General features: G+C 42.0%; 1 protein-coding gene across 4 annotated transcripts in view; it reads left to right on the top strand.

The window, feature by feature from the left end:
• The window catches only part of phactr4a (phosphatase and actin regulator 4a), a 46,518-nt gene extending 31,371 nt beyond the window's left edge, over positions 1-15,147 (top strand). For 3 of the 4 annotated variants that reach the window (XM_034124643.1, XM_034124642.1, XM_034124641.1), the window contains 9 exons: positions 1,054-1,164; positions 2,222-2,771; positions 3,936-4,168; positions 5,726-5,888; positions 6,787-6,842; positions 10,910-10,971; positions 11,102-11,239; positions 13,288-13,364; positions 13,493-15,147. In XM_034124643.1, coding sequence (XP_033980534.1) covers positions 1,054-1,164; positions 2,222-2,771; positions 3,936-4,168; positions 5,726-5,888; positions 6,787-6,842; positions 10,910-10,971; positions 11,102-11,239; positions 13,288-13,364; positions 13,493-13,508 — 1,406 coding nt within the window. In that variant the 3' untranslated portion in view covers positions 13,509-15,147. The remainder of the gene's footprint in view (positions 1-1,053; positions 1,165-2,221; positions 2,772-3,935; positions 4,169-5,725; positions 5,889-6,786; positions 6,843-10,909; positions 10,972-11,101; positions 11,240-13,287; positions 13,365-13,492) is intronic. The other variant, XM_034124644.1, reaches the window with a different exon arrangement.
• The last annotated feature ends 632 nt before the right edge of the window (positions 15,148-15,779 follow it).

Genomic DNA, 15,779 nt, shown 5'->3' on the forward strand with positions numbered 1-15,779 from the left:
TACATTCTGTAGCTTGTTTTCAATAAGTATATCAATTGTCCAAAGAGGTTGTATTCTACAGTCTGCCTGAATGTAATCATTGCGTAGGTGTGTAGTGTGATTCTGTGTAGTTTATTGATGGCATCCCGTTGGATTGGACGTCATCTGAACAGGACATCGCACGCTCACTGCTTGATAGCGCGAAGGTCCGTTTACGCCGGTTGTTAAACAACATCGTTATGGGGAAATGCAAGTCTGCGTCCAAATGGTTGGAAGATAAGGAGGAAGGACAATCAATACTGTATATAGTAAATGTGAGGTAAAGTGTGTCGCCAAGGTAACCGGTTAAAACTCAAAGTGGCGATTAGGTCTTAAAATGTATGGAAAGGGTCTTAAAAAAGGTCTTAAAGGGTCTTACATTTTACTTCAGGATTCCTGCATATACCCTGTAAATCAACCAAACTCATCTTGTGCTCGGAGTTATTCGTCCACAGCGGTTGGTTTTCTGGGTGGAGGCAATTCAAACAATTTAAACTGAGTGTTTCATTTCTATTCTGCAAGTTCATATAAACTGATACGAAATATATGCAATAATCTGACTTCAGATGATTTATAGGTTTAGCTCTAAGAGGGATTGACAAGATCAGACGAGTGCAGATGGGTTTCTCTGTGATTCATCCCCTGGAGGAACTATTTTACGAGAAACAAAGAAAGTGAAAAAACAGTTAAAACAAAACTATGAGCCAACGATAAATATCCCAAATCTCATACTTATAATACTTGTTACAATAAAGTAAAGACATACACGATATACAGTAAGTAGGTACCCGAAACCTTTTAAGAGGGTATTACAAAGCTGACAGCATCGTAGACCCCAAGTCTCATCTTGTGTTCAGAGTTATTCCTCCACAGCGGTTTGTTTTTAAACGGTGGATGTTCGCTCTGCTTCTGGACACTGTCAAACCCAGAAAATCGTTATCAGCCCCCCCTCCTCTTGTATCCCCCCCCCCCCCCCCCCCCCCCTCTCATACTGGAATGTAAACTGTCTCCCTGCCTCTCGCTGGTTGTGTGCAGCCTCGACCCTGAGCACAGTCTGCCAGGCTGATCCCTCCTGCAGATCCTGGAGCAGCCTCTACCTCTCGCTGCCCGTCTACCTGAGACACAGAGGGGCTCACACCTGCTCAGGTACCCAGCGGGGGGGCGCCCCTCCATGCATCCTAACAGAGTCTGCAGACTGGAGTCAACGCCTCATTGCACATGCAAATCCTCCCCTCATGTAATCGCCATTGCATGTGTTCTGCAGCTACAGGAGTTGTTTACAATAGAGATGTAATGGGGCCAATGTAGGGGAAGAGAATGAAAGATACAGAGCGGAGGGGAGGGGCATTATATTCTGAGAAAAGAATCAGGATTTCCAAGATTTAAAAACAGGCATTTATGAAAAAGTATACCCTTGTATTCTCTGAGTTTCAGTGGTGCATTTGAGGAGAATAGAAACACAAATCTCACACTTAAAACTCAAAATGTAGGAGAACAACATTTGATGAGATTTAAGTAAAACATACACACACACAAATGTTGAAATATTGTCTTTTTATTAATATTATAATAGAAATATTACATTTAAAAACAACACTGTATTTCCCTGTTTTTCCTTTTAAATGTTTTACTTCAAACCCTAACTTTTTTACATCAGAGAATATTTAACTTTCTTTAGTGAAATTGTGTGATTTCATATTTCTTTAATTTAAGGGTTTATTTCTTTTTTTCTTCACAGTTTTTTATCATTTCTCTGAAGTTGAATTTTGGAATCTCATATTTATTTCTCAGAATATTACCCCCCTCCGTCGCTTATGTTATTCCTTTCTTTACCCACATAACCCTTTCACACGGTTCACTTTCATCTTAACCAACTTAACTCTCCATGCAGACAAGAAACAATGCATGGACGTCTAGATGTGCTGCTGTGCGTTGAATGTGTTTCTTGATAACAATGGATGTTCAACCAATGGATGTTATCACCCTCCACTGACTCCAGATCACCAGTAACACTAACGTCATCTTTTCTACCCCTCTTAATCTATAGTTATTGACAATTTGCTTGTTTTTGTTCATGGCACTAACTTCATTTCAATCCAGACCGACGTGCATCCTCATGCTCTGCCTGCCTGTACATTATATTTAATGTGAATTATTCTTTCTCACTTGTATTAACTCCTGCTGTTTTTCTGTCTTCTACCAGCCGAGCACTCGCAGCCTGGTAGTGCTTTCATCACAGTGCCAGCCCCCGCTAAGCGCTCGCCCCCGACGCCGCCAAAGAGGATGACCCCCGTCACAAAGCGCCATTCTGTGGACCCCTCGGCCCCCGATAAGGACCCCTCTCCCCCCGTCGCTGACCCAGCCGCTGCACCGCCGCCCCCTGCTGTCCATAGAGGAGAACACACAGAGGAGGTCTCAAACACTCCCCTCAGCCCCTCTGAAACTCTGCCTGCCCCGCCCGCTCACATCCCTCCATCCCCCCCCAGGGTTCAGTCCCTTCAGCCCCCCACCTCCACCGTTCCCACGGTGCAGACTGACCCCCCCAGCCCTACCACGAAGCCCCCCAGCCAGCCTCCAGCCATCCCCCTGCACATCCTGATCCAGAGAGCGCTTAACAGCCCCGGCCTGTCTCAGCCCCACCCTGAGGGGTCCCAGAGGGCCCACTCCCTGCTGTTTGAGTCCCCGCCAGACTTCCTCTTGGAGGAGGGGCCCACCAGGAACTCCCTGCCCATCACCATCGAGCCCCTCAGGCTGTAAGTGTAACACAAACTGTAGATTTCACGATTATATAACAAATCAGAAACAGGTTTATTACCAGGTAGGTTTACATGTATGAGGAATTTGACTTGGTGTCGTGGTGCATAAAAACAAGAATTAAAAACACAGGTAGAGAACTAGAAAAATATAAAAAATTATAAAAAATATAGTAAGATATAGCAGTATTTACATTGCAGTGGAATGGAATAAGAAGGAATAAAATATGGAACAAAAATCGGCAGTAATACAAAATATTGTTGTACAATCCAATCCAACTTTATTTATATAGCACATTTAAAAACAACAGAGTTGACCAAAGTGCTGTACATCAATAAATATATATAAAAAAGCAGCATAAATACATTTAGACAAAACGGATAGGACAAAAAGAAACTAATGTAAAAGCACGAGACAATAAAACCATACTTATAGCCACAGACTGAACAAATAACAGCGTATTGTTGCTTTGAACGCTGAGGATGAGGATTGTTTAGTCATTAAAAAGGCCCTGTTGTGCTGCATGGGGTTTTCCCTTTCCTGTAGTGTGTTCTATAGGTTTGTCTGCATGTCAATGGTCTGCAAAGCTTAAAATCCCTGCCATACAATTAGCAGAATATGTCGTTTTTAAGAAGAAGTTTTGATTTGGTCGAAGGAGTACTTCTTCAACCCCACCACATTTCATATCAATGACATTTCTTGTGTGACCTTGAATTCCTAAAGAGAGTTTTTCTCCAATGCTTCCCAAAAAACAGAAACAAATCTTGATGAATTAGAAAAACGCCTTGCTTAAAAAGTGAATTGTGTACAGCCCAACAAATGTGACCATTAGCTATTTTTATTTGCCTTCCATAAAAGCTAATAAATGTATTTGGGTTCTCGTCATTTATTTGAGAAAAAGAAGACATTTGATGGCATTCCCTTGTGTTCTTGAAAATTGCCTTTTTTACAATTTTATGAGATTTTAGACGCCAAATAAAAATGTATCGATCAAAAGAAAACAAATGTATATGAATAATAAGTATTTAAAATAATTGTTAGTTGTAACCTTACAGCCAGTCATCTTTTAGCCTTGGTTCCTACATCGATAAATCTGGAATAAATCATATTTTTGGGAGTTTTTATACATTAAAGACTATTAATAAATCTGTGGTTGTTCACAGGCAAGAAGACGATGACTTCGACCTGGAGGAAGAGATGAGGAAGCTGCACCCCGCCCGCCCCCCCCGCCAGCCGGAGCTGGAGCCTCGCAGCCGGAGGGGCTTGGTGGACCTGAGGGTCAGTGTGATCCAGGAGGGGGTGGGGGGCGACAGCGAGGAGGAGAGCGACTCCGACGGCCCCATCCTGTACCGAGACGACGAAGAGGACGACGACGACGATGAGGAAGGGCCTCCAAGTACGTTTCACTTTCTTATACTAGTATAGGAGATCAACCCAAGTGTGAAAAATGCTTGGAAATGACTTTTTAAGAAGTTGAAAAAGCAGTTCTTTAAATATACTGCTTTTTTATGTTCTTTAAAACTGATCATAATAAGTATTTTCAGTCGCTTAATGTGCGACTGAAAAAGTTTGATGCAACCATTTAGTAGTTTTATAATACCGGATAGTTTTTATAAACCTTCAGCTTGTGGAATCTGAAGATCTCTCACTGCTTTGCTTTGTCTTACTAAGAGGAGATGAATCATCTTTGAGGGTTTGGCCCTAACAACATTTTGGAGGATAAGATTTTATACTAATCTTTTTGAAATAGTAATTGTTTTGGGTCCTTTTTCTGAAAGCATAACAAGGCTTAAAAGTGTGTTGAATCTCTTAGAAATTGATGGTAGATTCATGAGGGTCTCTTACCCTCTTGTTTGACATTAAAGGTCCCATGTCATGCTTTTCTGGTTATTACCCGTCCCCTTGTGTTATGAAGGTTTTTCTGCATGTAAACGGTCTGCAGAGTCAAATCCCTCAAAGTACACCCTGTAGCGAGTAAAACTCTTAACACAGAAAAGACCTGTCGATGCTGCCCCAAAACGCCTCGTTGGAGATTTCTCTTATCGTTTACTACTTGTATAGTGACGTATTTCGGGTATAGAGACGTAACTTAACTATAACGTCCGCGGAGCCGTTACGTCCGCGAAGGCCGTTACGTTTGGACCAATCCGCGGACTTCCTCACACACACACTCGGCGGGACGTTGCGAGGCTCGCTGCTGCGAGGAGCGGGACACTGTGAGCCGGCTCACTGGTGTGGGGTCGGCGAGACAGCGAGACACCGCGGAACTCAGCCTCGGCACACACACAAACTCCCAGCCAGGCTGCGGGTGTGTGTGTTCGGGCTGGGTTTCGCTGTGTCTCGCTGTCTCGCAGACGGCCACTGGGCTCACAGGGACGGGGGGGGGGGGGGCAGGAGCTCCAACAAGCCGTTTAGGACAGAGAGTGAATACACATACTATACAGAGATGCTGTATGAGAAACCAATGTGAGTTTGGAAAATTGCACAATGTAAATCTATTCTAGTAGACCTCAACAATGTAATTATGATCAGTAGAAATGGCCATGACATGGGACCTTTAAGAGCATCTTCATTTTTTAATTGTATTCAAATGTTTAAGTCTATACTTTTATCATGAACACTTCCGTTCTTTTTTTAAGAGATGCTTGATTTAAAATGTGTGACACTAGCAATGGAAGACATGTAAATTATTCTGGGCCTCATTTCCCAAAGCAGCTTTTTGTAGTTGTCTTTTTTATATATAATTGTAAATAATAATGCCAGATCATGGTCTCTTACACTCTTTTAAGAGCATTTAAGTTTTATACTTAGTTTGTTGTCTATACTCATGAACACTGACATTCTTTGTTAGGTGATGCAGGATTTTAACTTATCGTTTAATGTTTGGATTGTAAAATGTATAGTACTATGTAGTATACATAACTTGTAGTATATAAACTGTGATGTGATCCAGGTGGTCTGGCGAGTCGTGTGAAGAGGAAGGACACGTTGGCGCTGAGGCTGGAGCGGCAGGAGCGAGAGGAGAACCAGGAGAACCAGGAGAACCAGGACATAAGCTGGCAGAGCCGAGAACAGTGGATGGCCGTCAGGAACAAGATCGGAACCGCACTGACACGGTAAATAAATAATATATATAGAATATGTATATCAGAAACACTTTTTTTTATATTCCATGGAATGCTCTTAACATCCTGAAAGCAATGAATACATTAAATGCTTTGACAATAAATATATACAAATATTTCATCTGTGGAAGCCGTGGCGCTGTAAAAAGCAAGTCCAATTGTCTGCCTTGGCCCGCTGCAGATAATTGGATGGCCTACCTGCCTGTCAGCCTTCCATCTCGTGCACAAACTTATCTCGTGCCCTCATTGGTCATGTGTGCGTTCGTGTGTGTTGGAGGAGGGGCTCTGTGAGGAAGTCTGAAGGAAGGGGCAGATTTTTTTCGGCAGCGTACTTTCAATTTCTAGCGCACTCAAGCTGGTTTCTCCATTCTTACCTACCCTACCTTTAAGTGAAAACAAGTCATTATAATTAACTTAAGTATTACATTTAAGAGAAACGTATTATTACAAATATATATAAAAACATTACAAAAACTAAGTTAAATCAATATCATATTTTACCCTAAAAATATAAATTGTTCAAGTGAAACAGCTCTTTTTAATCAAACGTTTAAATTATTATAGTAACTAAAACTGTTCAATAAATTAACTAAAGTAGATTATTTCCATTTCAAATTGTAGTGGCATAACAAGTATAAAGTGGCATGAAAAGAAAATATTAAAGTGAAGTACAAGTACCTCGAATACACACTTACAGTACTTCAATAAATGTACCTTCCACCCCTGAGAGTGACAGATTCCATCCGCCCTTCATGCTGTAAATCATGTGTTTGAGAGGCTCTCCGCTCTCATACAGTTTGTTATGCAGCTCCAGATGAATGATGCTCCTCTAACAGGATCAATATGAGCCTTTTTAAAGCGCTGACTCAACTGTGTTTTCTTCATGCAGGCGGCTGAGTCAGAGGCCGTCAGTCGACGAGCTGGAGCAGAGGAACATCCTTCAAGGTAACACACTGCATCACACACTGCATCACACACTGCATCACACACTGCGTCACACACTGCGCCACACACTGCGTCACACACTGCGTCACACACTGCGCCACACACTGCGTCACACACTGCATCACACACTGCATCACACACTGCATCACACACTGCATCACACACTGCATCACACACTGCGTCACACACTGCATCACACACTGCGTCACACACTGCGTCACACACTGCGTCACACACTGCGTCACACACTGCATTACACACTGCATTACACACTGCATCACACACTGCGTCACACACTGCATCACACACTGCATCACACACTGCGTCACACACTGCGTCACACACTGCGTCACACACTGCGTCACACACTGCATCACACACTGCATCACACACTGCGTCACACACTGCGTCACACACTGCGTCACACACTGCATCACACACTGCATTACACACTGCATTACACACTGCATCACACACTGCGTCACACACTGCGTCACACACTGCGTCACACACTGCGTCACACACTGCGTCACACACTGCATCACACACTGCATCACACACTGCATCACACACTGCGTCACACACTGCGTCACACACTGCGTCACACACTGCATTACACACTGCATTACACACTGCATCACACACTGCGTCACACACTGCGTCACACACTGCGTCACACACTGCATTACACACTGCATTACACACTGCATCACACACTGCGTCACACACTGCATTACACACTGCATTACACACTGCGTCACACACTGCATTACACACTGCGTCACACACTGCATCACACACTGCATCACACACTGCATCACACACTGCATCACACACTGCGTCACACACTGCATCACACACTGCGTCACACACTGCATTACACACTGCGTCACACACTGCATCACACACTGCATCACACACTGCATCACACACTGCATCACACACTGCGTCATACACTCCATCACACACTCCTCCACTCACTCCATCACACTCTCCTCCATCACACACTCATCACTTACTCCATCACACACGGCGTCACACACTCCGCCACACACTCCTCCATCACACACTCCTCCATCACACACTCCTCCACTCACACACTCACTCCATCACACCCTGCGTCACACACTCCTCCATCACACACTCCTCCACTCACACACTCATCACTCACTCCATCACACACTCCTCCACTCACACACTCATCACTCACTCCATCACACACTCCTCCACTCACACACTCACCACTCACTCCATCACACACTCCTCCACTCACACACTCATCACTCACTCCATCACACACTCCTCCACACACTCTTCCATCACACACTGTGTCACACACTCCTCCACTCACAAACTCCTCCACTCACACACTCACCACTCACTCCATCACACACTCCTCCACTCACACACTCATCACTCACTCCATCACACACTCCTCCACTCACACACTCATCACTCACTCCATCACACACTCCTCCACTCACACACTCATCACTCACACACTCCACTCACCACTCACTCCATCACTCACTCCTCCATCACACACTGCATCACACACTCCATCAGGTGTGTGTGTGTTTTCACTCCGTACATCCACAAGGTCAACTCTCTCTCACTTAATTTTCCTCATAACGCTTCAAATCGATATTCTGAACACGCCGCTCGTCCAGCCGCTAATGTGTTTTCGTCCTCCTCTGAAAGCCTCAGGCATACGGGCACTAAACACAGCACTATGTAGAATATTGAAGGTGATTTAGAGGTTATTCTAGATGCTAACCCCCCCCCCACCCCCACCATGAACTGCTCCTTATAAAGAAAGCTGCAGTCACGTCTTGGTGACCTCATGCATATTTTCACGTTGTTCTTAATGTGATATGAGAATGAGGAAGATGGAAAACCAAGTGAGAGAATTATTAACTAATTAATTATACAAATCAATCAAGCATTCTTTCATTGATCATTGGTTACTTTCACTAAGTGTGTATGTGATTATGGTTATTTAAGAACCCTGTATGCCTGAATTTGGTTAGATATCAAGGAGGTGAGGTTTTTTGTCTTTTAAAATGCATATATATATATACATTTTGTGATTTTTATATGGTCTAATATTGCCTCGACTTATGTCAGGGTGCTATTTATTGGTCCATATTAACCTTAAAGCCTGTAACACTAATATAATTGTTCTCAGGTACCCTAAAGGTTACATTTGTATATCTTTTTGTGGTTTTAGTTTATCATTTTGAACTCAAGTGGTGTCTCTTGGGAGGCAAATTCAAGAGGAAATTAATCAAATAAGATAGAGTGCAGTATAGTTATTTTAAACATGACTTAATTGAGTCTACAGAACAATACTGTGTAGGGATATAAACTGTTTCCTTAATATGAGTATACGGTTTTACAAGATTTTGGCCATATTGACCACATACAAAAACACGTTTAGCACACATCCGTTTACTGGTACCATCGAGATCGTTAAAGGAATATTTCACCCAGAAAAATAACCATTTGTTGCCCCGTGTTCGTTCAAATTATTGAATATCTTCTCTCATGCCTCCTGGGTGAAAACAGAAACAGAGAACTGAGTAAAGTTTTGATAGATCGAAATATGTTTAAATCAGGGGTGTCCAAACTACGGCCTGGGGGCCAAATGCGGTCCGTGGGCCATTTTTTATCGGCCCTCGGCAAATTCAAAAGGTATAATGAAATATGGCCCACAAAAGAAACTTGTGCTTGTCTTAGATTGCACTTCTTAAATATAAATGTACAAATATATTACACACTAGTATTCATGTGTTAATGAGACCACTTTTCAAATGCATTCAGTCAATTCAAGTCAAACTATTTCTAACAAATCTTAGTTGATAAGAAAAAATCCCAATAACTTATTTCCTAAACAAGCTTGAAATATACCCTTCATATTTCCTCTTATCATGAGCAATCTGCATTTGATTGATTTTGCTAACTTACAGTATAACTGATCTTATGAGGCAAAATACCTCTAGTGAGTGGCCCAGCCCTTCGTATAGAGAGGCGAAGTCCCGCCCATCTACTTCCGACCCATGGGACTTTATTTCGGAAAAATTATGTATTGAAGTCAATGGGGAGAGAAAGATTATCTTTTTATCCCGTTTGAATTGTGCCACGAATTACACATATGATGTTTGTCAATTTTAAAAAATCATTTCCATGTCAAAAAAGTCACAGTTTGTCGTAAAACTGTTAAAATATAAGACTATGAAAAATACGTAACTAGAAAGACTACAAATCCCAGAATCCCGGTCCCGCATGCTGGCTCTTACGGAACCGACTAACTCCCCTTGTGTGTATGTACAGCTCTCAACATGCCCAGACTTGGAGTGATTTTCACCTCTTTTAATACTTTTCTCCTCATTCTGAAAGAAAGAAGTGAAATGTGCCAACGTGACGGCCGTCTTGGTGTGTGGTGCGAGACGGGAGATGTAGTTCATTGAGCGGTTTCACACAAAAAAAGTGTTACTTCACAGTTTTACGACACATTTTTATTTTTTTGACTTGCAAAATTATCTTTTAAATTGACAAACATCATATGTGTAATTCGTGGCACAATTCAAACGGGATCGAAAGATAATCTTTCTCTCTCCATTGACTTCAATACATACTTTTTCCGAAATAAGGTCCCATGGAGGTCCCCCGGAAAGGGAGGGACTTCGCCTCTCTATAGCTTTCTGTATGTGGCCCTCAGTTAAAAAAGTTTGAACACCCCTGGTTTAATTGGTTTAAAAACAGTGATTGCAGTAAACATGTGCTGTCGTGAAGCATCACTTCTCACAGTTGTCTCCAGAACGTGAAGTGTTATCGTGATTCTTCAGGATCTGTCGACACGTTTTGATCTCGTTTTCCTCCACGGCGCCGCTCTTCTGTCCTGAAACGACTCGGCGTGGCCACGCTTCGTACGGGCGCTCACACAAAGCAGCGTTTTGTCCGCAGCTCGCTGTGATTAAAGCTTCCCGTTACGGCGTCTCGGGTGAAGCAGCTGACTGCCTGCAGTGTTTCCTCCTCCTCATGGAATGTGTTTTTTCTTCCTGCAGCCAAGAACGAAGACGACCGGCGATTAGAGCGCTGTGAGATCAAACGGAGGCTCACCAGAAAGGTCAGGATGAACACGAGACCTGAATCACACACGTGGACCAGATAACCACACTTTAAACTGATCCTTTTATTCATGTTTTTAGATGTATATATACAACAGATGTAATTTAACACTTCTTCTCGGCCCTCAGCTCTCTCAGAGACCCACGGTGGCCGAGCTCGAGGCGAGGAAGATCCTCCGTTTCCATCAGAACGTGGAGAGCACGCACGCACACGAGTACGACCGGAGAGCCGATAAACCGTGGACCAAGCTCACTCCTGCCGACAAGGTGGGAACACACACACACACACACACACACACACACACACACACACACACACACACACACACTCCGTCCTCTCCACACACACACATACACACACACGCACGCACACACACACACACACTCTCCATCCTCTCCACACACTAACTGAGGCTTAGAGCTCCTGCAGAAAGAGAGGTTTTACCAGCGATGGAGGACTTGCATTCCAAGCAGATTCAGTATCGAGGAGGAATCCCAGGAATGCAATACAAACACACACACACACACACACACACACACACACACACACACACACACACACACACACACACACACACACACACACACACACACACTTGTTGTTCACACTGCTTAATGTCTGAGCTGAGTTTTACCCAGTGAATGACCTGGTTCTGTAAGGCTCAGGAAACATGAAGGAACTGGGATTATATATGAAGTTACTTCAAGCACATATTCTTTACCGTTTCATTTTGTTACCATTTTGGCTGTTTTTGCAAATGGCCTAAGCTTTTTGTGCTTTATTTTTTCATGTATTAAGTTCAAACTCTTCCCCTATATAATAAAGTAAGGACTAAAAAGAACTAAAATGTCCCGATTGAAAACCATAAAGCATATTTTTTTTTATCTTATTGCCATTATAGCAGCAACTCTTTTTATAATTTGAGGCTTTTTAATTTAACTTTTTACTATTTTCCACTAGATTAACGCATTTTCTCTATTTATCAATATACTAGTTAAAATAGTAAAATAATGTTTAAAATAAAAAAGAATAAAACAAAAAAGAATCCAAAAATATATATATTCAAATAATTAAACATAACAAAATAAAAATAATTACGTGACAGTCAGCAGTGATCTAAACATCTTCAGCTTTATTTTTTCATTGAATCGTTTATTTGAAGAGGGACAGTGCACATTGATGAACATTTTTAACAATTAAGGCTTCAAAATGTAAATATGCCGGATTTTTGCTTTGAGCTAATTTCCATCCGTATTCCCGTCACATACAACATTTAAGAACATGACATTTATATGCATAGCAAAAATAAATACATGATATGCAGAAAGAGCATGAGCAGCATAAGCATTTACCACATGGCAGCACAATGTAGCAGCTATGGTATATAAAGGGCAAGAGAAGATACAAGAGCTACCTAAAGTGCCCTATCATGCAAAATGCACTTTTGTACGTCTTTTCTACATGAATATGTGTCCCCGGTGTTCCAGGGAACTCACCAAGTGTCAGAAAACACAACCCTCTCTATTTTCCTCCATACCCAAATCTCTAAAAAAGGGGCTGCAACGGATCTGATAAAAACTGATCCAGATTTGAACACTGTCCTGACGTCAGGACGGTGGCGCTACGGCTATTGGGCCAACTCCACCAATCAGGAGGAGACAGCCACGGCCATTGCCGTTCGAAAGCGCTGGAGACGCTGTAGTACATATGCCAGGCCTGTAGGTGGTGCTGTTCTCACAGAATCTGCCCTTGCTAAAACAGAGCTAGAAATTGTCAAATTGAGCAAAATGAGGCATGGCTAAAATGCATGATCTGTTTGGTATTTTGAAAAGAAAAAAGTATAAATATGCCTTAAATAGGTATGGTCCTACACTATATTATTCAAATATAGCATGATAGGTCCACTTTAAGTTGTCCTTTAAAACTGTTCAAAGTGGGACAATCCCGTATCTCAGTTGGGAGAGGACATTTTGTCCAAAAGTGGTCCGTCTGCGGTGGACTTCAGTCTCCTCTGGTTTCTGACCTAGTGCAGCGTCCAGTGTGTTTTTTGTGGATGAGTTCCCCTCAGGGAGGGAGGGGGGGCCAGTCCATGTAAACATTTATAAAAAAAACACATACTTTTAAAAGACTTAACATTTTCCAAACTCAAGAAATTGTGTTTTTCAAGGATGGTACAGTGGTGGTATGAATGTGTCTTTCTGTCAAACACCTTGATAGCTCTCTTGTACAGTTATCCCCACGCTGCCTCTCTTCCTCTGTGCCTCGTTGTGAATGAATAAAAGCTGAATTGGCGTTTCTCTCTGTCTGCCCTCAGGCTGCCATCCGTAAAGAGCTCAACGAATTCAAGAGCTCCGAGATGGAGGTTCACGAAGAAAGCAGGATCTACACCCGGTCAGAATCCTACCTCCTATACATCCGTTATTCACCTGAACATCAGAAGATCATCCTCAGATCTCTTTGGAAGGTTATTAGAAAGACATTCGCAGCTACAATAACCTTTCCCCCTCTTTGTCTTCCAGGTTTCATCGGCCTTAGCTGCTAATGCTAGCCAGTAAAGCACTTAGATGGAGGAGTAAAAAGCCTGTGGTCCGTTAAATAACTGACTGCATGCTAACCTGCTAACAGCTGGAGACACTACTGTCGCTGATCTGAAGCTAAAGAAGCCTCAGATCGGTTCCCCTCCTCAGACGTTCTCCGTGGAGTTCAGGACTCGATGAGTTAGTTTGTAGGTGCGTCCATGATGGAGGTACCTGGTGCCAACACTAAATGAAAGAGTGGGAACACACCCCCCACACACACACCTCCCGAAACACACCCCAGAAAGACTGACCGCTGGAGGGTGATCACCTCCGGGGAAACGCCTCCCCACGCCTTCACCTGCCTTCTTCTACTTCCTTCTGAGGGAAGACTATGCACATAGAGATCTTTGTAGCTCCTATTTAAGGAATCATTCACCCACAAAATGATTATGAATTACTCACCTTTAAGTTATTGAAGAAATCACATGCTTTACGGTGAGCGAAGACATCAAGACAATGAAAAATGTACGGTTTCCCAACACTAAAATTATACCAAAACATCCAAACTCTCATTCATATTGTTTGCAGTACAAACCAAGTCTCGTTTATTTTTTTTGTATTGATGTTTTCGTACATTTAAGCTGTTGTTAAACCACTTTAATTTACTTCAATTTATCAAGAATTCTCCTTCGATTCAATATCCCATAATCGATATTGGTGCTTCTCTGAAATTGCCTCACTATAAGATTCTTGATGAACAAGAATAAATGATGTTGATAAAGGCAAACAATCCAGAGCTCGAACAGTGATACATTTATAATACAGCCAATTCAAAACCAATACAAATACATTTACAACATATTATAAAATACAAAATACAGATACAACATTGATATATTTCCCTGCGAATGAAAAGGAACAGTTTTCTACAAGAATTCAAGGTTTAAAGGGGAATTAATTGATATTATTTTCTGGGCGAATCACTCCTTTAACACCCTTAATGGTACCACTAAACGAATGTGTTTTAAACTGGCTATAAGTGCGTGTTGGTACTACAAACACCTGCCTTACTCCTCACAGGATCTCATGTAATGTGAACGACAGCAGTGTGTTTCTTATTTAAACTCTTTGAATCCACATGTGTGTGAGTAGACCCTCAGAGCGCTGATTCCTAACAATAATATGTGTGCATTTTTTACTGTATTTTTGTCATTTAAATGATTCTCATGGAGCACATGTCACTAGGTTTTTTTTTTCTTTTTCTAATAAGGCACTTTATGTTCCTTAAATTGGGTGTATAGGAAAAAAAAAGTCTATAAATCGATGTTTATATAATTGAATTATCCGAGCGGGAAAATGTACATATTTTTATTTTCCTGGCTGTTTTATTGGTACTTTATATATGCAAGTCCCCCTGTAGGCTGCAATTGTATAGATCACCTCTGTAGATGTGATTATATTGTACATCCTCAGTAATGCTGACATGTTTTAATTGTAAAGTATTTCTCTAATGTTATTTCCAAGTAGTAATGGTACAACATGTTTTTTGTTTTTTTGATACAGAGATCTTTAAAATGTTTTTTTTCTTTGCAAAGCACACTGTATAAATGAACAATCCACTCAGTCATTAAAATAACCTGTGATTTTCATTTCAATATGCTCTCATCATTCATTATGTTAGTGGACTCTGGAAATGACCAGATGAGGGCAGTGTTATATAATATGATCAGGATTCAGAATAAATCCAATAACGGGCTTCACAAAAAAGAACGCCCTATTATGGTTTTTCCCCTTTCCTGTAGTGTGTTATATAAGTTTTGGTGCATGTAAATGGTCTCTAGAGGGAGTTTCTCTCCTACACACTCCCCTGCCTGAAACGCATTCATTGGAGTCCTTTTGTTTACTTCCAGAACATATTGACATCACTATGTAACACTCTCGCTCCTATTGGCCAGTGCTCCAACACATTGTACGTGACATCTCTAAGCGGTTAACCAATCACAACAGAGCCGGACAGCTAACCAATCAGAGCAGACTGGGCTCTGGTTTCAGACAGAGGGTGAAAAGAGGTGCTGCAGCACAGGCAGTATGAGAAGAATACAGAGCTTTTTGAACATTAAAGCATGGAGACATGTTCCAGTAGAGACTCATACTGATATACACCTGAACATCAGCAGGAGAGGACTCTTTAAAGTAGAGACACTACATACTGATATACACCTGAACATCAGGAGGAGAGGACTCTTTAAAGTAGAGACACTACATACACCTGAACATCAGGAGGAGA

Source organism: Trematomus bernacchii, unplaced genomic scaffold (assembly GCF_902827165.1).
Source record: "Trematomus bernacchii unplaced genomic scaffold, fTreBer1.1, whole genome shotgun sequence".
In the NCBI taxonomy this organism is placed as follows: Eukaryota; Metazoa; Chordata; class Actinopteri; order Perciformes; family Nototheniidae; genus Trematomus; species Trematomus bernacchii.